Consider the following 24,266-nt stretch of genomic DNA (forward strand, 5'->3'; position numbering starts at 1 on the left):
CAAGCAAAAGGCATTGTGTTGCTTGTGTCCTCCTGGAATTTAACTTGCATTTCGTATATAAGTTATATGAATGGTTTTGCCGAGTGCTGGGAAAGCAGGCTAGAAATATTTAAAATAAATAAGCATCAGCTTTGCTTCGCATACGATAAAGCAGATTTACACAGGAGGAGGAGAAAGAGCCACATGCACCATCCCGTGTGAAAAATGAAATTAAGGAACGGTTTCTTTTGCCACAATTAACATTCTGGAAGCCACTTCCACGCTGCAGCCTCCAAACTTGTTTAATTGTAGTAAATGGGCACCAGTGTGCTTTTCACACACATGACAGGCGTACACTTTCCTTCCTACCTAGGAAGAAAGTATGACATGTGAGCTGCCCTCCTGTCTGCCTCCCGCTGAAGTGTGTCAAGCAGTCCCCACTCCCATGCACAGTCACTTTCAGCTTTCCCTGGATTCAAATACATTTATGTATGCAGGTATAAATATAGGCATAGTTATAGCCAAATGTGTAACTCCCATCACCCCTGTCCATTGGGGCTGGTGGGAGTGGATGGGCACTACCCTGGCTACCCCCTGGCTAACATGTGCTTAAGGATGCAACAGCACCACTTAGATATGTAAACAATTGAGACTGACACTGATTTTTCCTTAGTAGCTGGTGCGACTGTGGCCAAAATCCCTCCCCACTATATCCGGGGGGGGGGGGGGGAATCTGAAGGGAGCACTTGAGACAAAGGGATGTCTGAGAGAGTGCCAGCTCCCTCTTCAGCTCAGCATTCCTTATCTCCCAATTGAATGACCCTGCTCTCCTTGAAAGCCTCTAGTTCTTGGTGTCTGCAAATGAACTGCTGCAAATGAACCCCACCTGATTAGGGTCAGGCCATCCCGCCAGCAGCCACCACCAGCCGACTTCACAAAGTGTACACAAAACCCTCACGCGCGATAAAACTTAACGGGGCAAGATCCAGAACAAAGCAGAAGGCATGATGGAAGGTGGATAAGTAAAAGTTAACATTTACTGAGAGATACAGGACTATTATGAAGGAGGACATACATGGATGGACATGGTAGTGGAGCCCACGGGGAGGGCACAGGCCCATTTCCCAGCATGCCGAGGGAAAAGAAGGCCCGTTGCCGAACAAGTAACACAATGGAGATAACTGTGGCATATGTATTTTGTAACAAAGAGACCAGAATAACATACATTTCTATGGGATCACATCTAGTGATTATATAAATCCATATAGAGACTGCTGTATAAAAAACAAAACTTTATAAAAATATAAAAAAGTGTAAAAATGTGCATTTTTTAAAAAGCATGGCCTGGACAGCTGGGCTGTAAACATTATACTGAGGGTGTGCTTGTGGGGGGCGCCAGCGCCACAGTGCCACAGGCAGGCCCAGCGATGAGGCAGGACTTGTGTCAAGTGTTTGCCGTTCTTGGTTTCTTTCTGGGGAGAGCACAGAGGGCAGAGGGAGGGTCCCAAAGGAGCAGAGGCTTGCGCAGCTTAGCCTACTTCCAGCTTCCTCCTACCCTAGTTCTTACTAGTGTTCAAACCTTGTGTCCATGTTGATTGCCAACCAGGAGCTGTAGGGAGAGGGATGGCGGGGAAGCCACAGCGCCACCTCCCATCATCCCTACCCCCAAAACATTCCAGATTTGAGATGCTCCGCAATGGGTAGCTGACGGGGCGCTGGGAAATCCTCCTCCTCAGCAGCAGCTGCCACGCCCCCTTGTGTTGAGCCTTACAACTGCAGCCAACTACAGCTCCCCCTCTGAGCGTTTCTGTTGTGGTCGTTCTCCTCCATCCCCTCTATTTGGTTGGCGTGTGCAATCCCCAAGGAAGCTCACTGTGTTCTGGTTGCACCCATCTCGGGTGCGCAGTCCTTCGTACAGTACATGGAAGAGAGACACTCCAAGGTCCCGGGTTTTTTGTCTTTTTTGCCGCCTACGTTCTTTTGGCCCACCAGGCCCCTCTCACTTCTTCTCCAGCTGCTCGAGCAGCGGGTTGGCCTCGTTCTCTGGGGTTTTGACACTGTCTGTCCGCACAATGCAGGTGGGGCGGTGGCGGTTCAGCATCAGGATCAGCTGCTGCCTCTCTTGTTTCAGCTCCTCGATCTGGGCCTTCAGCTCAGCATTCATGAGCTCCAGGCGTTCAGATTCCTAAGCAGAGAAACGGGGGGGGGGGGTGTTAAGTTGCTTGACCGATGCGTTCAGAAGCCCCAGCATCACCTGACACACACACACACACAAAGCACAGAAACTGTCACATGCAGGGATCCTTTCCAGCTTCTTTCTGCAACAACGGGGAGCTGGTGGCCCTGCCAACATTGTCGGACTGCAGTTCCCATCAGCACCAGCCTGCATGACCAACGATCACGGGTGATGGGAGTTGTAGTCCAACAATGACTGCAGGGCTGGACTTGTGAAAGGGTAAAACAGTATTGAGAAATGATCCATAATGTGGGCAAAGGATTTTGGGCATAATATTGAATATGACGCGTGGTTGAAATTATGGAACCAAACTTTAAGATTTACAGCATGTACTGCCTTGAAGGAAAATATATATAAAATGATGTATAGATGGTATTTAACACCAGTTAAATTAGCTAAAATGTATAGAATGAGTGATAAAGCATGCTGGAAATGCAAAGAGAGAGATGGTGAATTTTATCATATGTGGTGGACATGCGATAAGGTAAAAAGATTTTGGGAGATGTTATATAATGAATTGAAAAAGATGTTTAAATATACCTTTCCAAAAAAACCGGAAGCATTTTTGTTAGGAATAATAGGAGGAGAGATTAGAAAAGAAGATCAAGTACTGTTTATGTATGCGACAACCGCGGCTAGGACATTGTTAGCCCAAAAATGGAAACTACAGGAATTACCAACAATCGATGAGTGGCAGATGAAAATGATGGACTATGCTGAACTTGCTAGACTGACTTGCAAGATCCGAGACCAAGGAGAGACGAGGTTTCAAAAGGACTGGAGTAAATATGTGGACTATATGGAGAAAAACTGTAGATCTTTAAAAACACTTGCAGGATTGAAATAAATCCTACGAATTGACTAAAAAAGCTAAAAAGGAACTGCAAAAAACGGAGTTAACAAGAAACCCGCATGAAGGGAGGGGGGAAGTCACAGCTCGGCAGAGCAAGATGTAAGAGGAAAATATAAGATGTGTTGTATAAAATATTGTTTTTTTATTTTAATTTGTTAATTGGAAAATTGAATAAAAATTTATTTGAAAAAAAGAGAGAAATGATCCATAATGAATTGGGAAAAAATGTTTAAAAGTACTTCCCCCCCCCAAAACAACAACAACCCCAGAGTCCTTTCTGTTGGAATTCAGACTGAAATTCCCAGGTGTTAAAAAAAGGTTATTTATGTATGCTACAACTGCAGCCCGTGTTTCGTTAGCCAAAAAATGGAAAACGAGTGAGGTCCCAGCCAAAGAAGAATGGTAACTTAAGTTGACAGAATATGCACAACCTGAAGACTTAACATAGAATAAGAGAACAAGAACAACATACATTTAAAGAAGATTGGAAAACGTTCATTGAATGTATGAGAAATAATTGTGTACAGCTAAAAATGCTGGCAGCATTAAGATAAATTCAACAGTGTAAATAAGTTTTGATTGATGCAATAATGGAATACTGATTGGTATAGTTCTTGTAAAATATGCAGGGATTTATGATATGTAAAATGAACCATGGGAAGAGAAGGAGGGAAGTCATTGATATCTTAAGGATGTAAAATGAGTATTTTAAATTGTTGAATGCATGCCTTAAAGGTAAAGGTAAAGGGACCCCTGACCATTAGGTCCAGTCGTGACTGACTCTGGGGTTGCGCGCTTATCTCACATTATTGGCCGAGGGAGCCGGCGTACAGCTTCCGGGTCATGTGGCCAGCATGACAAAGCCACTTCTGGCAAACCAGAGCAGCACATGGAAACGCCGTTTACCTTCCCGCTGTAATGGTTCCTATTTATCTACTTGCACTTGACATGCTTTCGAACTGCTAGGTTGGCAGGAGCTGGGACCAAACAACGGGAGCTCCCCCCGTCGCGAGGATTCGAACCGCCGACCTTCTGATCGGCAAGTCCTGGGCTCTGTGGTTTAACCCACAGCGCCACCCGCGTCCCTACCCACGTCTACCTTACTGGTGCCCTAATTGTTCACACCTCACGCAGAGGAGTAAAACAAGGGCTTCCAACGAAATGGGATTTCCTCAAGATATTTTTACCCATCTTAAAAGCATGCTCTGGACAAGAGAATGAAGCTATGGAGAGGCAGTGAGAAAATGAGGGAGGAGAGGAGGACGAAGCTACTCACCCGCTGCAGAAATTCTGTCCTCTCCTTCTTCTTGTTCCGACACCGAGCAGCTGCTACTTTGTTTTTCTCTCGGCGCCTTTTCCTCCTTTCTTCTTCTTCATCTAGCTAAAGGGAAAGGCACAGGCACACCGTTACAACCAGACAAAAAAAGTAGAAAAGGCAATGCAACAGCCTCCTTGAAAGAAGCTCGGGACAAAACCTTGGTACATGCCTCTTGCATGTAGCTCTTTGGTTAAGTCCCAGTCCAGGCTTGCAGAACCCTAGCTATAAAACCACGGGGTTGTTCTTCCACAGGGTCCTCTTTTGATACCAGGTCACTGTAGTCTTCCCTGGACTATTTGTTAGGGAAACATTCTTCAAGAGACAAATGAAAGTCCCTGGAAGCTTTAAAGAGGGTTCCAGAGTTTTCTTTAGTGTGTGGAAGTGGCACTCTTGGCTTGATTGGTGTCAGCTGGAGGTGCAAATAAAGGGAGGAAGTTGCAGGCTGCAATTCCAGCACGAGGAAAGCACACACACTGAGTTTATACTGAGCCGGAGAGATATAGAAGGCATGTAAATAGTTTGTATATATTTGCAATAGAAATACTTGCGTGACCAGTCAAGAAATAAAGAAGCTTTTGACTGAGGACTTTTGACTATGGCTACTGTTCTTGTCACCTGCCTCCGGGGGAATTCTCTGCTATAAACAGTAAGACAAGGTCTTCACCGCCTCTATTGCATCTGCAGGAAACAGCAGCAGGAGACTTTTTCAGGTGGTTCGCAGTTTAGTGGAACCACCTGCTCCATCAGGGCCCAGTACAGGCCACATGATCTCCTGCAATGTAAGTCGCTCAGATTTGGGAAGAGGTAGACTCCACCATGGGAGCAGGGCCGGGGCAGGGGAGTACTAGGGTTCTGTCTAGTCAAGTTGCGTGGGATCAATTCCAATCTGTTACCTCCGAGGATGTGGACAGGCTGCTTGGACGAGTGAAACCAACCACCTGTCTCCTTGATCCTTGCCCATCCGGGCTTATAAAAGCTAGCTGGGAAGGGCTGGGCGATGGGCTTCGTGGGTTGGTGAATGCTTCTCTCTATGAGGGAGCCTTCCCAGACCCACTGAAAGAGACGGTTATTAAACCGCTTCTGAAAAAACCATCTTTAGATGCAGCCAATATGGCCAACAATCACCCAGTCTCAAATCTTCCATTCTTGGGCAAGGTGATTGAGCGAGTGGTTGCTGAACAACTCCAGGCACGCCTGGAATAAGTGGACCATTTGGATCCCTTCCAGTTGGGATTCAGGCCTCATCATGGGACTGAAACTGCCCTGGTCGCACTGGTTGATGATCTCCGGTGGGCTAGGGACAAAGGTGAGAGCTGTTTCCTAGTTCTGCTGGATCTCTCAGCGGCTTTTGACACCATCCACCATAACATCCTTCTGGACCGTCTAGAGCAGTGGTTCCCAACAGGTGGTCCGCGGACCCCCAGGGGTCCGCGAGCTATGCCAGAGGGGTCCGCAAGATGCTATTAGAAAAAAATATATATTAAATATATTTCGTATGATAACAGATTTTTTGTTTTGGCCGCTTCCTGCATGAGCAGAGTCTAGCGCAAAACTAGAATTAGATAGAGGCAGTAGTTCTGCTGTATGCCGTTAGGTGGCGCTTTACAAACACTACTGTTTTGCAAAGAGGCAGCGCGCGCATTCTACTAACGCTCACCTCCCCAAGATGCTTTGCGCGCGTCAGCTTCATTTGTGCGCTACTGCGCAGGTACCCTGTCTTCTCCATTCCCCTCCCTCCTCCCTGGCGCGCGCTGCCTCTTTGCAAAACAGTAGTGTAACCAAAGCGTTGTTTTTCGCGGAAGCTACAGTTTGCGTAGTTAAAAATGGACCATTGGTTAAAAAGTGGTTTGTTAAAACGACAAAGGCCTACAGATGAAGAGGAAGATAGTGCATTTGATGTTCAAGCAAGTAAGTCAGTGACTCTCGAACCGATCTTGTCAGTGTCCATTGAACCTAAATCGTAACTGTAAAAAACGTATAAATATAAAATATGAAAAGACTCTTAATTTGGCTCTCACTTTTTAATTTTAGGATTAGGAATTAATGGGGGTCCTTGTCACAATAGCGGCTCGATGAGGGGTCCTCGAGAAAATTTTGTTGGGAACCCCTGGTCTAGAGGGGTTGGGAGCTGGGGGCACTGTCATACAGTGGTTCCGCTCCTTCCTCCTGGGCCGTGTTCAGAAAGTGGTGGTGGGGGATGAGTGTTCAGACCCCTGGGCTCTCACTTGTGGGGAGCCTCAGGGTTCTGTCCTCTCCCTCATGCTTTTTAATATCTACATGCAGCCGCTGGGAGAGATCATCAAGGCGTTTGGGCTGGGTGTTCATCAGTATGTGGATGATACCCAGCTCTACCATTCTTTCAAATCAGAACCAGTGAAGGCGGTGAAGGTCCTGTGTGAGTGCCTGGAGGCGGTTGGAGGATGGATGGCGGCTAACAGATTGAGGTTGAATCCTGACAAGACAGAAGTAACGGTACTGTTTGTGGGGGACAGGAGGAGGGCAGGTGTAGAGGACTCCCTGGTCCTGAATAGGGTAACTGTGTCCCTGAAGGACCAGGTGCAGAGCCTGGGAGTCATTTTGGACTCACAGCTGTCCATGGAGGTGCAGATCAATTCTGTGTCCAGGGCAGCTGTCTATCAGCTCCATCTGGTACGCAGGCTGAGACCCTACCTGCCCGCGGACTGTCTCACCAGAGTGGTGCATGCTCTAGTTATCTCTCACTTGGATTACTGCAATGCGCTCTCCGTGGGGCTACCTTTGAAGGTGACCCAGAAATTACAACTAATTCAGAATGCGGCAGCTAGACTGGTGACTGGGAGCGGCAAATTCATTTTCATTTCAGTTCCAACACTGGTACTTATGGCACTTGCTAATTCGTAAAGTACAAAAAAGAAGTCTTAACCTCCGCTCCTGAACAAAACGTCTATTTGGTATCCAAACTCTTGAGGAAAGAGCAAAGTAATCTACCTTTTTCCTCTGCTAATCAAAAGAATCATACATTACACTAACTGTAAAATAAATAATATTCATATTGTTCATTTTAAACTCTTTGCATCTCCAGCAGGCTAGTCCAAGCTTCCTGAATGGCATCAGTGAAGAGTGGCATCAGCCGGGCTTCTTGTTGGCTTAGGGATGCTCTCTCCAGACTAGAGCATGGAGCCTTTAGAAGCAACAGAAAGTATCCAAGGCTATCAAAAGATTAAGTGATTAAATTTAATTGGCTTAGAAGATAAATACAAACTACACCATTTCCCAAATCCTCAGTGCATGTGCCATTTTGAGGATAACAGAAGAAATGATAGCTCTCTTGAGGGTGAGAAAACTCTTGAGTTGCATAAGTAAAAGCCATCACTAATTACTTGAAAGAAATACCAACCCTCATCTTTTTATAATAACTTACAGGTGTTAGGAGGGAGATTGGGGGTGGGGCTGAAACTAAAAATACCCCTAGCTTGACTAATAAATGGTTAAGCTTGACTAATGATGCAAGCCTATGCACACTTACTTGCGAGTAAATTCCACTGAATGCCGTAGGAATTACATACATGGGATTATCTACAGGGCCATTTTATTATACACATGCTACTCAACCTCCAGTAAGCTTATGGCAACATGCATGGTCTCCCTCTCCCCTCTTTTGTCCTCAAAACAACCCTGTAGGGTAGGTTAGGCTGAGATATACATGACTGGCTGAAGCTCACCAAGTGAACTTAATAGCTGAGAGGAATACATAGGTCTGAAGCACATCTAAAGAATGTGGGTCTCAGTTGCTCAAGTTCAACCCACTAATCATTCTGCCATGCTGGCTCCCTCTAGAGCAGGCATCCCCAAACTTCGGCCCTCCAGATGTTTTGAACTACAATTCCCATCTTCCCCGACCATTGGTCCTGCTAGCTAGGGATCATTGGAGTTGTAGGCCAAAACATCTGGAGGGCCGCAGTTTGGGGGTGCCTGCTCTAGAGCTATTCCGGTGCTACTAGCTTGCTGTCTGAGGAGTTAGTAGAGGTGGTGAGATTTAAATTGGGACTTCCAGGCTCACAGCTCATACTCTTGGCTGTGACATTAGCTCTTTATTGATTAAGGATTTGTTGAGCAATCTGACAATTAATTGCAGAAAGCTGGTAGGATGGAACAATATTTCCTTAAAGCAGTTTTGCAATATCTTGAGAAAGAGGCTGGCTATGTTTGGATTCAACATTAAACCATAAATCACAGTTAAGCAAATTAGGCTCTGCATGCAGCTCGAGGTCTTCTGCTTGCTCTTCCCTTTCTCTAGAAGAGAAAGAAACCATGCCTGGCTCCGCATTATCTTCAAACTAACCACAATCTGAGGCCAAGGTTTGTTCTTGGCTCCATGGTGGTGCTTTGCTGGAAGAAACAAAGGATAATGGCCAATTAAGATGCGGCACCAAGCCAGCCAATCCAGGGCTTGTTTCCCTGCTTGATCGATGGTTTGTTTCCCCACTCGACTTAGGGAGAAGTAAAGTGTGAACTGAATCACAAGCCTGCAGCTCGGGCACACACTAATTTGCTTAACCACAACTTCTGGCTTCTGAATGCAGCCAATGTATGGACCCAAACACACTGAACATGAAATGCAAGATTGTATTAAATAGGTTCACAAGTACCTTTGGAACAAGCCCCCACCTCCACACCCCCACGTTCCCTGTGGCTTTTCATACAAACTTAAGGCCATGTTCATACCACACATTTAAAGCACTATGACCATAGCCACCAAGTCTCCCACTGAAAAATGCGGGATCAGCAGCGCTGCGGCACCGGAAGTTGCTTCTATGCATGTCTGGACATGAGTAGGAGCAACTTCCGGTGCCGGCGCTGCCCGATTTCCAGTGCCCAGACATGGGCAGAGCGGCACCCGAAATGGAGCCTCCCTGCCAGGTAGGAAATCCGGGGGATTTCCGGGATTTTTCTCTATTTGGGATGATAGCGGGAAACGAATTAAAATCCGGGGGTTTCCCGCGAAAAACGGGAGACTTGGCAGCTATGACTATGACACCACTTTAAACAGTCATGGCTTCCCTCAAGGAATTCTGGGAGCTGTAATTTGCAAAGGTACTGAGACCCCTATTCTCCTCACAGAGCTACAATTCACAGAGCTCTCTGGGAAGAGGGATTGATTGTTAAACCAACAAGTTCATTAATCAGTTGGTTGTTAGCAGGGAGTGGTAGTCAGATGAATGTACAGTAGCCTTCCTAATGTTTATCCAGGACGGGGATAAGATGGAAATTGTAGCCAGGTTTCTGAAGCACGGAATGAGGATCCATGAATGTTATACAAGAATATTTTAAATGTTAAATGCCAATTTTCACATGTGATTTTATTGCACTGAACTTTTAGGAATTTTGTCTATATGCCAATAAAGGTTTGAGATTGAGATGAGTACAATTAAAAAAGTAAACATCATAAAATTCATAGCTTCTTGTATAAAAAGAACAGTCAGTATAAAAACAGCAGTCAGTGGTGCCCCAGTTTCCATTGGCCGACACCTCAACAATAACAAGAAAAAGGGAAAAAAAGAAAGGTTTAACAAAACTAGAGGTGTGCAGCACACACACTTGCAAAATCAGCAGCTATGTTTGCTTTCAAAGTTGTACTAGGAGCTAGAGTTACAGTTCATGGTAGCTGACTTTTTCGATTCTAATTTTGTTGTGTGTGTGTGTGTGTGTGTGTGTGTGTGTGTGGAAAGGCCTGTGAACACCATTCCTTATGGACAGCACAAAGGAATTAGCATACAGAAACAGGCCCTTTTTGAAACTCACCTCACTTTTCACTGGCTGGGGCCTCTTGCCCAGTTTCACCTCCAGGAAATGTAGTGGCGAAATCATGGCCCCGATGTTGCGAATGTCAGCATACTTCAGCTCTTCCGCTGTCAAGGTGGTACCAGGCAGCCCCGTCAAGGGGCCAAGGCCAGGCAGAGCGCCAGCTGTGAGGGATGGATCTGGAATCTGCCCGGGCATCATAGCAGGCTATGCAATCCCACAGCCTGGAGAAGAGAAAGAGAAAACCGCACGTCACTATGGGAATCTGAGCAATGATAATCCAAAAAGGCAAAACAAATAATTCTGAAATCTTAAGGAAAGAGAGTGTAGATGAGGAACAGCATGATTTGTCTGTCTCTGCTTAAATATCTGGTATCAGGAAATGCAAACTATACCACACTGGAATCCTTGCACACAATGTGGCAGAGACATCTTCCTAGAATGTCACCCAGAAACTCTGGAGGAAAATCAAGGATAGAGAACCTTTGGCACTCCAGGTGTTGATGAACTACAACTCCCATCCTCCCTAGCCATTGGCCATGTTTGCTGGAGCTGGTGGGAGTTGTAGCTCAGCAACATTTTGGAGGACCAAAGATTCCCCACCCCTGATCTAGAGGAACATGAAGAATTCCTACCTGCCTCACAGGGAAATAGCTACAAAAAGAAAACATTTTATCAAGGTAATCTAACATGCAATGTCAGGAAAATTAGATATTTGCATATGTTTACGTAAGGCAAGAAGCCTTTATCACTGCTAAGTAAAGGGTGAAGAAGGTCAGTGGACAGAAAAAAAGAGGTAATTATTGACTCCTATGCCAAAGGGCAATAAAAGCAGCTTTATGAAGTTAACGCTTTAACAGACAGGAGGCAATGATTGTCTAATGCAGAACTCAGCAATAATTATGAGCTTAAGGAGGAAGGCAGAATGGCAAGAAAGAAGTTAGCCAGTTAGTTACACAGATTGCTTAAGACTAGGAAGTACTGTGTCTCTCTAGATAAAACCCGTAAGACAAATGATCAACCTGAATGCAAATGGTAAATATAAGGGTGTCACCACAGAAACAAAAAAAATCTTTCCCATATATCCTAATTGGCTACGTTGCTGAGAGCAGCCCTCCACAGGAAGATTAGTGATCATTTCTCACAAAATACCACCTTAGATAACTTAGGCTAAAAACCTACAATGAAAACAGGAAGTGAAATAAAAATTAACTTCATGGCTAGGAATAGTGATTCTATGTGGAGACTGAGAAAAGATCTCCATATAAGAAAATGAAAGGGAACAACTAACTTTCCACATGGAGTAAAAGATAAGAAACACAGAGTGATGTATTTCTTCTTTAGAAAGAAGAAAATTAGTCTGAAATTAAGAAAGAGGCCTGCTGACTGGCCGAAAGCATCACAGGATCTACTTGATAAAAATTAATTGCCATTAATGCCATTTGATGTGACTGAGAATACATGCAACACTTTATAAAGAACATAGAAGAGGTAAGAAAAGTCAAATTTTAAGGGTTGCCACTGGACACTACATATAAATAGCATTTCATAGAACCTCAGGACACCGGGCAGAATCCAGCAAAAAATTAAGCACAAAGCACACTGATGTGCCATTAGTTTCAATACAGCTCAGGTCAACATACCTCCAGAGTTAAGCACACAAACAACATAATCCTATTTACTGGAAATAATGCGCAACTACCGTAGGTACTTAAAAGATTTGGGGCACAGGGCCATAAAGTACAAAATTGCATATGCCCATTTAGAAATGATTACTGGAATTGAAATTTTCACAGAAGGCAAACCAAATCTGTCCACCCAATTAACCTCAAATCAAGTATTTTTTTATCAATGAATTTTCAACCCTCCACCCCAAATCAGTAGCTCCTTTTCAATTAGAATTTACAATGATTACAAACAGGTTTGAGAAAAATGCAGGGTGGATGATAGAAGTAATCAAAGCCTCTTCACAAACACGCTAGTCTAAAAATGGCTTTTACGCCAAAATGGAGATTCAAAAAATTTGACAGCACACTAATCTAAGTTAAATAAGCCAAGGTCCAATGGGGGGGGGGGAATGTCCAACCCTAATTAATCACTTACACAGATCCAACTCCAAAATTCAATCAATTCCCCTACAGTTAATTACCCCCATTCAATCTTCATTAACCCTATTAATTAGATTCAAAATAAAACAAAACAATTGTATAATTCTGTTTGAGCGGGGGATTTCTTACTCTGAGATGAGGTTCAAGATGGCAGCCACCAGGTGGAGGTGGTCCTTCTCATTTTTTAAATAAATAATTAACTGAAGTGTCAGTTAACAGACTATTCCCAGGGTCACGGCAAGTTGTAAATTTTTAAGGCTCACTTTCTTTCTATGCTTGTAAGGTGTTTTAAACATTGTTTTTAACATTGCGTTTTCATTGTTGTAATGTGCCCTGCTACTTTAGGATGGAGGGGTGCAAATGAATAACAATAAGTTGATTAATTCATAGATAATTTAAAATCAATACTTTATTGACTAAAAAGCTGTTATCAGTCACTAGATCTAATGCAGCTGTCTCAGCGCAATTCTCTGCATTCACGTTCCATGGTGTTCAAATACAGCTTGCTCCCATGCAGAGGTGGGCCGGCCCATTTTGCTACCTGAGGCAGAACGGGAAGGTGCTGCCCCCCCCCCCAAAGCCTCACTTTCTAGGGTCCTGCAACAGCGGCAGGCTTCCTATGAGATTGCATGAGATCTTCCGGAGATCTTGCAGGATCTCACCAGAAGCTGCTGCCACCGTTTTTGCCTCGCTTCTCCAGCAGCCACAGCAAGGGCACCCATGAGTGTGCTATTCTGTGGGATTCTGCTATCTGAGGAGGCTGCCTCTGCTTGCTTTATAGGTAAGCTGGCCCTGAGTTTAGGATTATAGCCTCAGCTTCTTCTTATTATCAACTGTGTTCATGATAAATACACTTTTGCCCTCTAGAAACATAGCTGCCAAGTTTTCCCTTTTCTCGCGAGGAAGCCTATTCAGCATAAGGGAAAATCCCTTTAAAAAAAGGGATAACTTGGCAGCTATGTCTAGAAATCAGGCAATTACTAATTCTACAGACACCACCATGGGTGTCATATTGCCGCCATTCATATTTTGGAATTATCTTCGTATTCCCCAGAACACAAAGTTTAGCCATTTTTGAAGGGTTTTTTGGGAGGAGAGGGGTTCCCCCACTTCCTCACATTTGTGTTCTTGTAGCCTTTTAAAAAAAATAAAAAACTTTTTTAACTTGGGGAAACCTGCTACCTCTCTGATAGCAATCAAACTTGTCTTTAGTCAACAGTGTGATGCAGCAGCTAAAAAAGCCAATGCAATTCTGGGCTGCATCAATAGGAGTATCGCATCTAGATCAAGGGAAGTAATAGTACCACTGTATTCTGCTCTGGTCAGACCTCACCTGGAGTACTGTGTCCAGTTCTGGGCACCACAGTTCAAGAAGGATACTGACAAGCTGGAACGTGTCCAGAGGAGGGCAACCAGAATGGTCAAAGGCCTGGAAACAATGCCTTATGAGGAACGGCTTAGGGAGCTGGATATGTTTAGCCTGGAGAAGAGAAGGTTAAGGGGTGATATGATAGCCATGTTCAAATATATAAAAGGATGTCATATAGAGGAGGGAGAAAGGTTGTTTTCTGCTGCTCCAGAGAAGCGGGCACGGAGCAATGGATTCAAACTACAGTACAAGAAAGAAGATTCCACCTAAACATTAGGAAGAACTTCCTGACAGTAAGAGCTGTTTGGCAGTGGAATTTGCTACCAAGGAGGGTGGTGGAGTCTCCTTCTTTGGAAGTCTTTAAGCCGAGGCTTGACAGCCATCTGTCAGGAATGCTTTGATGGTGTTTCCTGCTTGGCAGGGGGTTAGACTGGATGGCCCTTGTGATCTCTTCCAACTCTATGATTCTATGATTTATCCAGAATCATGCAGGTGATCTCCTCCCTCCCCTGTGTGCTACTACATGCAGTTTACAAACCCCGCCGTTTCTCTTTGAACTCTATATATGAGATTTGCGCTTCTGTGGAGGCTAAGCGCACATACAGGGCACAGACTGGATTAAGATGTTATGGGCTGGATACAGCTAGTGGGGTCCTGCTAGCTAAAGCCCAAACAAGGATTTCGCAACAGGGCTTTCCCCCAATTCTCCTCCTCCTGCCCCCTGCCAAGTTGGTGGGGCGAGGTAGGTGGGTTGGAAAACCCCAGAACAATGGCAGTAGGGGGGCGTGGAGGCATAAGGCAGGGATGTTGACAGTAGGTGGAGCCAGAACCAATGGCAAGCAGACCTAAACCCAAGGACAGACAAAGTCAACTAATTCTGGTTCCAAAGGGCTCGTTCAGATTTCCTTTTGCGCTGTGCTTTCCAGGCACAAGTACGCACTCTAAAGCTATGTGTCCAAGCGTGTGTCTTTGTTGTTGTTGTTGTTTCCTGGTACTTTCCTTGGGAAAGTCCACGTTTTACCGCTGGATTGCAAACGGCAATCCACGGGAAACCCTATTTGCTGTTTCCTTCGATTTAGCAGTGAAACTGTTGCTTTTCCCAGGGAAGGCACCGAGCCGAAAATCAGATACGGAGCTTTAAAGTGCGGGCCTGTGCCTAGAAACAAAGGGAAGTCTGGATGGGCCCGCATTTGACTAGGTTTGTCCCAATCCTCCTCTCAGCAGAGTTCTACAAAAGCAACATGGAGGCCAAGGAGCCATGGTGGACGGGGGTTGGCTGAGCTTGGTGGGGCAGTGCCCCACTTGCCCAATAGGCCCGTCTCCATTGAGGAGTCTTCCCTTATGCTCCCTCAGGATAGAATTGTGCTGTTTTGCCACGTTAGCGAAATCGGGAGGAGATAGGATTTGCAGTAAGCTAACCTTTCCACTAAAGTAAGGCAAGGGGAGAGAACGCTGTACTTGAATTCTGGGCCTGTTCAGAACTCCTTAAACATATTGTTAACATCTCACGTTTCTTACAGAGAAACTTGCAAAAAATTGCAGGGGTGGGGGGATGATTATGACCAGAGTCTCAGCTACATTAGTTTTTTAAAAAAAACCCCAGCGTTTTGAATGCGTTATAAACATGCAACACCAGGTGGTGCTGGAGAGCAAAAATAATAATTCTCTGTGGTTTTCCATAGCATGTGTGAGCGCAGCGCCTCCTCTGTGACAGCATGTTTTTTTCTTTTGTTATAACACTTTAATTTCTGACTTATAGCAGGCTTTACCTGTATGTAGACCCACCCCAGGTTTCAGGGCATTTTTGTTATCTGCCTAGAACATAGCTGTCAAGTTTTCCCTTTTCTCGCGAGGAAGCCTATTCAGCATAAGGGAATTTCACTTTAAAAAAGGGAGAACTTGACAGCTATGGCCTAGAAACATCAAGCCCTTAATTAATTATGTGGTAAAACACGGAAGGGGGGTGGAATGCATGTGTGACTCTTTCCTGCCAGCTGAAATGCAGGCCCTGTTTCCTGTAGTGTAGAGGGAAACTGAGAATCTTGATTTGCCTCAGATTGTCTGTTCACTTTCGCTAGGTTGGCAAGACAGACAGACAGACAGACAGACAGACAGACAGACAGACACACACACACACACACACACACACACACACACACACACACACACAAAGTATCTCACAACCTGCCATACTGGCAATTTCAAATAACTTAAAAGTAATTAAAATGTGTGGGGAAAAGAAAATCTGGCCATAAAGGTGGTCCAGAGTTAATTCACAGTACATTGCTTCTGCCATATGGAAGGCAGTTATTGATATTAGCCCACTTACATCTTGGTTTGTATAGCATGAAGCCTGCTAAGGACAGTAGGAAAGTGTCATATATCAGGCCATTCTAGCTGTTCATCTTGCCTGCTTGTGACCGGCAACAGCTCTCTAGGATCTGAAGGAAAAGAAGGTCTTTCACGTCACCTGCTAGTCAGGGCCGGCTCAATACATTTTGTCGCCTGAAGCAAATCACAAGATGGCGCCCCTCTCCCTGCCAGGGAAGAAGCAGTAAGGGAAGAGCTACATTGGGAACAAGGAGGGAATAAAAATCTACCTTGCCTCATGGGTGGGTCAGCTCTGTTGCCAGTCGATCCTTTCAAATGTGATGCCCAGGATTGGAGCTGGTGTCTCCTAACAGCAAGGCATGTGCTCTACCACATATTCAGTGACAGAACACCTCCTTTGCATGCAAAATGTCTCAAAAGTTCAATCCCCAGCATCTCCGGGTAAGATTGCGAAAGACTTGAGAACGACTGCCAGTCAGTGTTGACGATATGGAACTAGATGGACTCGGTATAAGGGCAGCTTTCTACGCAATCCCTATGGGATGGCAGCTAATTTAAAACACATCAGAAGTCTGCCTGTGCTTTTCTTACCAAAACTGCCTTTTAAAACCTCTTCATGAGGCCCTGGATTCCAGAATGCATTCCTGCTGTGGAAATGCCATTTTAAAAAGTGGTTTGGAATGGAAATAGAGAGGCGGGTTCACCTCATGCCTTCCTTTCAGTTGTGTCCCTCTCCACCTTTACAGCAATCTGGCACCAGATTCCTTTCTGACACATGGACCTGTGGCTGTCATGTCTATTTTGGCCCCAAGAGGATCATCACACGCACCTCTGATAGAAAAACCCATTTTGGAGACAACAAGTCTTTTAATAGAGTATTGCCCACAAACAGAATCATCTGGAGGCAGAAAAATATGAGTATCCCCTTTCCAGGTTAGAATTTATTCTGGAAGTGAATGGTAACTTTTCCAGTGTGCAAGAAGGAAATTTTAATTTAAATACTCTCATATATATTTTTAAGTGGCCTCTGTTATTGCTGAATTATTAATGGTATTTTTATGCCACCCTTTCTCATAATTGAGCTCAGGGCAGATGGAACCTCAGAACTTCCAAGTCGCCTAGGTTTCAGAAAAGATTTTGTTGCTCACCTTGCTAACTCAGGCCTAATTCTGAGTTGAGGAACCTGTTGACCTCTAGATGGAAGTTGGGAGTCCAAAATCATCTGGATGGCCACAGGCTCCCCCATGCCTTCTGTAGAACATTTTCACACATTGGAGCAACAAGCACACATTCCTATTAGAGCACATGCACGATCTACCTCACCCCTCTTCTCTATTGGAAGAGAGAATGGTTGCACAAATGTCTGAAGCCACCAGAACCAGCCCTCCACATTGGCCAGGTCTATGTGTACAATGGAGGGGAGAACATGCCTGCCTGCAAAGAGGCACTGTGAGTGTTCTTCAAACTGGGGTCCTCGGCTGTTGCTGGACTACAACTCCCATCGTCCCTAGCTAGCTGGACCAGTCGTCAGGGATGATGGGAGTTGTAGTCCAACAACAGCTGCGGACCCAAGTTTGAGAAATATTGATAGACCTTAGTTTAATTTTCAGTGTTCATCAACTGCTTTCTACCTCATCTGCATCCAAAGAAAGAGGTCCTTGCCTACCAAGCTTCATGCCAAATAAATCTGGGGCTGGCTCAGAGGTTTTCTGTTCATTGCTAAGGCAGGGGTGGATACTTATAGCAGATTAGGAGGTGGAGCCAATATTCACTCCAAGGTTTACAGGCTTCAGACCCAACTGCAACTTAAGGAAACATGCTCATAGGTACAGAAAGCCCCCAGGTTTCAGATCCTACCACCATTGCTGCCATGACATACAAAACCTTAATGCAGTCTTCTTGCCTATAGGAGTTCTCCAAGGCCATTCCTTGTATCTAGAGCACAGCCAGCATTGCACAATGTCCTTGTCATACACCTTCCCAGGCTCCCTAAACCCTCGCAAGGTCTCACTGCCAACACCTGGAGCCTCCTAGTCTTCCTTGCTGTGGTTGCCTGTTCATCTGGCATCTCCGAGAATGAAAGCAGGGACAAGAGTGAGGCAACTGGAACAACTACATTCTCCTCTTGTCTTGCACTTTCCCAGCCTCTGCAAGGGCCCAGTTGGAGAGGGCAAGCAAGTGGGCAGTGGTGATACCGGCAAGAAGGAAGCATCTGGGGACATTTCCCTAAGAGCCATCTGAACCCTGGAGTCAAAAGTAATGTAGAGGACGTTTCTTCAAAGCCTTTTAGTTAAATGGTTGGAAACAAGTTACTTCTAGACTTACTAGACTTACTTACTAGACTTACTTGAAGTTGAACACATTAACAGAAGAAGAAGAACCTGCTAGATCAGGCCAATGGCCCATCTAAACCAGCATCCTCTTCTCACGGTGGCCAACTAGATGCCTGTGGGAAGCAGGACCTGAGTGCAAGAGCACTCTCCCCTCCTATGGTTTCCAGGAACTGGTATTCAGAAGCATGATTGCATGACTACATGATTGCCCTGTCCAGCCATCATAGCTAGTTGCCATCAATCACCTTCTTCTTGAATCCTGACAAGAAAGAAGTACTGGCGGGTGTGGGGGACTCCCTGGTCCTGAATGTGCCCTTGAAGGACCAGGTGCGCAGCCTGGGAGTCATTTTAGACTCACAGCTGTCCATGGAGGCACAGGTTAATTCTGTATCCAGGGCGGCTGTTTATCAGCTCCATCTGGTACGCAGGCTGTATCACAAGAGTGGTGCATGCTCTAGTTATCTCCCGCTTGGACTACTGCAATGCGCTCTACGTGGCGCTACCTTTGAAGGTGACCCGGAAACTGCAATTAATCCAGAATGTGGCAGCTAGACTGGTGACTGGGAGCGGCCGCTGAGACCACATAACACCGGTCCTAAGAGATCTACATTGGCTCCCAGTACGTTTCCGAGCACAATTCAAAGTTTTGGTGCTGACCTTTAAATCCCTAAACGGCCTCGGTCCTATATACCTGAAGGAGCGTCTCCACCCCCATTGCTCAGCCCGGACCCTGAGATCCAGAGCCGAGGGCCTTCTGGCGGTTCCCTCACTGCGAGAAGCAAAGCTACAGGGAATCAGGCAGAGGGCCTTCTCGGTAGTGGCGCCCGCCCTGTGGAATGCCCTCCAATCGGAGGTCAAGGAGATAAACAACTACCTGACATTTAGAAAACACCTAAAGGCAGCCCTGTTTAGGGAAGTTTTTCATCTGTGATATTTTAATGTATTTTGGTATTTGTTGGAAGCCGCCCAGAGTGGCGGGGGAGACCCAGCCAGATGGGTGGGGTATAAATAATAATTAATAATAATAATTTGTCTAATCCTCTTTTAAAGCCATCTAAGTTGGTGGCCATGACAGGCTCCTGCAGAAGCGAGTTCCATAGTTTAACCATGTGCTGTGTAAAGAAGTACTTTCTCGCATCTGCCTTGAAACTTCCAACATTCAGCATCATTATTTAAGCATCAGCAAATATACCAGCTCAGCCTAGGATGCCAGCAAAGGAGGAAGGAGGACGAAATCCTGGGTGGAGAACCAGGTTGTCTCTTCTGCAGGTAGTGCCATCTTACTTGAGCTAAGACCATTGTGATGTGGACCATATTGCAATGAGGAAGTTGCAAGCATTTGTGAAAGGGATGAGATATTCCCTGCGGGCAATAGCAGCATAAAATGTCAGAGGTTACAGGGCAAAAGGCAGCCAATTTGCATTTCATTTCTCCAGGAATTTCGTTAAACCCTCCAGTGCACGCCAAGTAATCCCCAGACAGCCAACTGTTGCCCCTCGCAAAAAAAAGGGGGGGAGCGGATTTGGACTGCAAGCCCTATGTCCTGTCTCCCCCACCCACGCAAATGGGCATTTTAAACTGTCAGAAACTACACAAAGAATCTGACATCCTAACAACTGGTATCCCAGACGCCCCCACAGGCTCACAGAGTCCCAGTGGAGATCTCTGGCAAAAGCCTGCAGATAATTTTCATGCAGGCTTCAAGAAACAAGTTGAAAAATTCCTAGCCTGACTCAGTGAAGCATTTGTCTCTGCTAAGCTCTCCAAGCCCCAACACACACACGCACACACTGAGAGAGTTTGGCAGTGGTTGTGTTCCAGGGCTGGTAATACAAGCCATGAAGCAAGCTGCCAAGACAAGCAACAGAATGAGCCAGGCCCCGTTTCATTGGCCACCATACGTTGCATATGGCCCTGGAACCAGCCAAGAGAGTGTTCTCACCCACCTTGAGGGCATAGGAGACCCTGTGTTTTCAAATACACCTCCACAGGGCCTTCATTAAAAGGAAAATGGAAACATAATGTGGCTCTTGCTTGCTCTTTTCTCTCTCTCTTTCTCTCTTGGTATTTCTCCTTCCTCTCAATTTGATCTCCAACCTATTTCTCTACAACCAGAGGCAGGGAGTGGAGGAAAGAGAGAGCTGCTGTATGGAGTGGAGCAGAGGATTGCGGCTTGAATTCCCACTTTATGCCCAACTGCTAAAGCGAGCTGAAGACTGCCTCTGCTTGTTTAAGACGCAAGAGACTCCTTTCCTTTGCAGGTTTAAGAGAACTGGAAGAAGAAGGAACATCCATGGACTAAGCACATTTGCAACACCAATCCCCTGGGTAGCAAAACTACAAGAGCTCAGATGGAGCGGAGATCAGTTTATTTTGCATTATCACATTGCACAGACCAATGAAGTGAAGAAGAAAACAAGCTGTCTGCAGAAGAGAACCATCACTCCATGTTGCAAAACAGAATGAAAATCCCTTGGTCCCAGTCGTCAACCAAAAAAACATACTGCAGTACTTAAGAGAGCCTCTCTCCAACCTGGTGCCCTCCAGATGGAACGACTGCACTCCCATCCTCTGACTATTGGTCATACTGGTCTGAGATGGAAGTCCAAGTCAGCAGGCTGGGGAAGGTTGTCCTAAGCCAAAATTATGCACTTGTTATTATTATTTCCCATTTGTGGATCTGGGCCCTATATGCATCTCAATGCATTCAGAATCATCAGCAAGACTGCTCTATGTGCATAAAAACCTTGCTGACTCAGAATCTCCTTTAAAGCATAAGAAACAATTTCCTGGGTCATATCAAAAGGTCCATCTAGTTCATTCAGTTTTTCTGTAGCAGCCAGTGAAACACTGACACTGAAAACTGGCTGTCCCAGGAAGATGTGCCTCATGCAAGTCTGCAAAACCATAACCTATATGCCCTCCTTAACATGCCAGAGAAGGCGTGGCTAAAGTAACAGACGTGCCCAAAGCTGTGAAACTTGCAAGCTTGAGAAATTGCTTTTGTAGCTCCTCTAGGCAGGGCCTAATCCTACTGCCTCAGATTAAGTAACAGCGGGGCACCCAAGGATGGCCCAGCCCCAGAGGCAAAACATCTACTCACACTATCCATTCAGCTTCACACAGATAGGCGAATAGAGGGGGGTGACTGTGCCTCATGGCAGAAGCCGATAATAGGAACACACAACAACAGTGACAACAGAACTGTACAGGACAGCAGGCACTTCTACACTGCTCCTGATTATATGGCCAGTGTCCCTGGCTTACCCTTCCCTATCTACAGCCCCCTGGGCAAATTCAACATGCTCATTGTTTGAAGTCTTTCCCATACTGTTGTGGGAACAGAAAAGCTGCCACCAAGCCCATCAAAACTGTCCACACTCATGTCTGTTTTCCCTGCCTGTTGGAGCCAGCCTACAGAGCCCACCTTTATCGAAGGCTCCTGGGGAAACTGCTGGGGGAGTGAGGGCCTGGTGTGCTTCTCTGGCATCTTAGTAAAGAGTGTGGCTTGGGACAGGGCAGACAAAGCAGAGCAAAAAATCAGAAGGAAGGAGAGAGGTGAGAGATGTGGGGATGCAGATGGGTGGGGAAAAGAGGAGGGGCAGCAGAAAGTGACAGCAAATAAACTGTGGTTGTGCAGAATAAGAGAGGGCTCCCCACATTAAGGGTGCAAGAGAGACAGGGGAGACAAAAAAGGGATTAACAGCAACTATGTTAAAAAGGAAACATTAAAACTGCACCAAAAATACTTTTTTCTACAGTGTGGCTGTCTTCACTTAGTTAACATCAAGCAGCTCTTGAAGTAAGCCATGTTGCACCCACCAGACACCTTTGACCTGGGGCGCCTTATGCATGCATGTACACATGATCAAGCATGCACACCCACACACCCCATGCCCTCTTCTTGCAGCACACTCTATTCCAGGGATGAGGAAGTTTGATCCTCCACAGATTGGGCTACAGCACCCTTTATCCCTGGCCACTGACCACACTGGCTGGGGCTGATAAGACTTGGGAGTCAAACAACATGTGATTCTTAATCTCTGGGTTATGGGTTCGAGCCCCACATTGGGCAAAAAGATTCCTGCACTGCAGAGGGTTGGGACTCGATGTCGAATGGGGGTCCCTTCCAACTCTACAATTCTATGATTCTATAACACGCGGAGGGCCAGTTTCCCTAGCCATGCTCCAGTCCAGCCTTTCCCAACCTGGTAGCCTCCATACATTTTGGACCGCAACTCCCATCATCTGGAGGGCTCTGGGTTGGGAAAGCCTGCTCCAATCTACCAACTGATTATTTTAAGATGCTCCTACATAGGCCTTGGTGCTTCAAGTTTTATTAGTCTACCTTCAGGTCCTTTTCCAGCCCAAGATTCTGGGTCACAATGAGGTGCTAGGAGAGCACCCCATGGGCACCCGAAGGAGAAGCCAGCAAGGGAGAAAACTTCCGACGGATCCTTGCGCTTCCTACACAAGCATCCATGCTGTAATAACTCCGCATCAATTAATCCAGAGTAACTACAGCCCCGTGGTTCTGCCTTCAATCACGAAAGCCATCAGATCATGTTACAATAATTCCCCAATTGACCCACAGAATGCCCTGGAGCTGCAGGGAAGTCCCGCTCTTTAGTCACCCGGACTATCAGAAGGGCAGGACGGCCAAAGGCTGCGGTAAGGCTCGCGCAATCCGGTAACGAAAGGACCCCGGCCGATGCGTAAAGGGCTGCGACCCCCGGGAGAAGCTTGCGCTCCACGCGCGCTGCGTTCCGGAGCAGAGGCAGGCCCAGCCGGATCTGCCCAAAGTCAGGTCCGAGGCGCCGCCTCCGAGAGAGAGCTCCCGCGGTCCCCAACCCCCGCGCCCGCCCGCCCGCCCGCCCGCTCCATCTCCGTACCCACCGAGCTGACGGCAAAGGTGCCCCCGGGGCCCGGCTGCAGCGGGAGGCGGGTTGCGCGCTCAGCTCCCCTGCAGCCGCCCAGCTCCGGGAGCGGCTGTCGGCCTGTCTCTGCAGGCCCGTCGTGCCGAGCGCAGTCCGGTCCCGGGAGGTGTCTCCGCGGCCCCGGGGACGCCTGGGCGGCTGCAGCCCCCGCCGCCGTCACTGCCAGTCGACTCTCTCCCTCGCCGTCCCTCCCGCAGGCTCTGTCGGACGGCTGGGTGGGTTGCATCAGCCCCAGTTATATAGCGGCCCCTGGGCTGCGGGGAGGGGTCGGGAATGCGGAACCGGCCGGGCTGCCAGCTCCAGACGTCAAGGTGGGAGGAGAAGAGGGGACCGCAGAGGAGGAGAGCGCAGGCCGGGGGGGGCGGGACCACTTGCACGGGCAGCGCGCGGAGGATCGCTCGCCTGTTCCCGCCGCCTCCGACTGTCCTCTTTGCAGAAGGCAAGAGGCCGGATCTCAGCCCCGGAACCCGTTTTCAGAGCCGGGGATCAGCGGCGCAGACGCAAGCCAAGGCATACATAATGCGAGTGGGCGACTCTGAGCATGTGCAGAATGCCTGCCTGCAACTTTTCGTTGCGTAACATAGCTGGGGAAAGGCTGCGAGAGGGCTTCCAGGTCAGAGGGCGTGACTTCCAGGCGGGCTTCAACCCCAGCATCTCCTTCCCTTTTTTTTTTTTTTTTAGAAAGAAAGCGCGGGGCTGGGGAAGGGGCGGCCGGGGAGCTTCACTAGTGGCTCTTGATGATGATGCAGCGCAAGTCTTCGTCTTCATGGTATGGATGACAGCACGGAGGTGGTTCGCCATCCAACCAGAAAGCACAACACGCAGTTCTGAGCGCCGGTGTGATGCCAGGAGACACGCGCAGCCAAGGGATAGAAAAAAGATATATGTCCTACAGGGCATGTCCAAAGCAAGATGCTACACAGATCAGGGATAGGGAACCTGTCGCCTTCCATCTATTGTTGGATGGCAACTGCCATCAGCCCCTGCCAGTACTGCCTAAGAATTGTAGTTCAATGTCTGA

The 24,266-nt window shown here is 46.8% G+C and overlaps 1 protein-coding gene across 1 annotated transcript; it reads right to left on the bottom strand.

Annotated features, from left to right (window-relative positions):
• Positions 1 to 1,157: 1,157 nt before the first annotated feature.
• On the bottom strand, positions 1,158 to 23,714 carry JDP2 (Jun dimerization protein 2). The gene is made up of 4 exons (XM_035108255.2): positions 23,205 to 23,714; positions 10,168 to 10,391; positions 4,345 to 4,449; positions 1,158 to 2,164 (listed from the first exon to the last, which is right to left on the bottom strand). Exons 2-4 carry the CDS (start codon positions 10,366 to 10,368, stop codon positions 1,979 to 1,981), a joined length of 492 nt encoding a protein of 163 aa, XP_034964146.1. The 5' UTR covers positions 10,369 to 10,391; positions 23,205 to 23,714; the 3' UTR covers positions 1,158 to 1,978.
• Between the last annotated feature and the right edge of the window lie 552 nt (positions 23,715 to 24,266).

This window comes from Zootoca vivipara, chromosome 1, assembly GCF_963506605.1.
Source record: "Zootoca vivipara chromosome 1, rZooViv1.1, whole genome shotgun sequence".
Classification (NCBI taxonomy): Eukaryota; Metazoa; Chordata; class Lepidosauria; order Squamata; family Lacertidae; genus Zootoca; species Zootoca vivipara.

Excerpts from the sequence above, each read along its gene's own strand:
- JDP2 (XM_035108255.2), bottom strand. The coding sequence starts at position 10,368 with ATGATGCCCGGGCAGATTCCAGATCCATCCCTCACAGCTGGCGCTCTG. Across the intron at positions 4,450-10,167 it reads CCCAGCCAGTGAAAAGTGAG|CTAGATGAAGAAGAAGAAAG; the intron begins GTGAGTTTCAAA and ends CTTTCCCTTTAG. Across the intron at positions 2,165-4,344 it reads GGACAGAATTTCTGCAGCGG|GAATCTGAACGCCTGGAGCT; the intron begins GTGAGTAGCTTC and ends TTCTCTGCTTAG.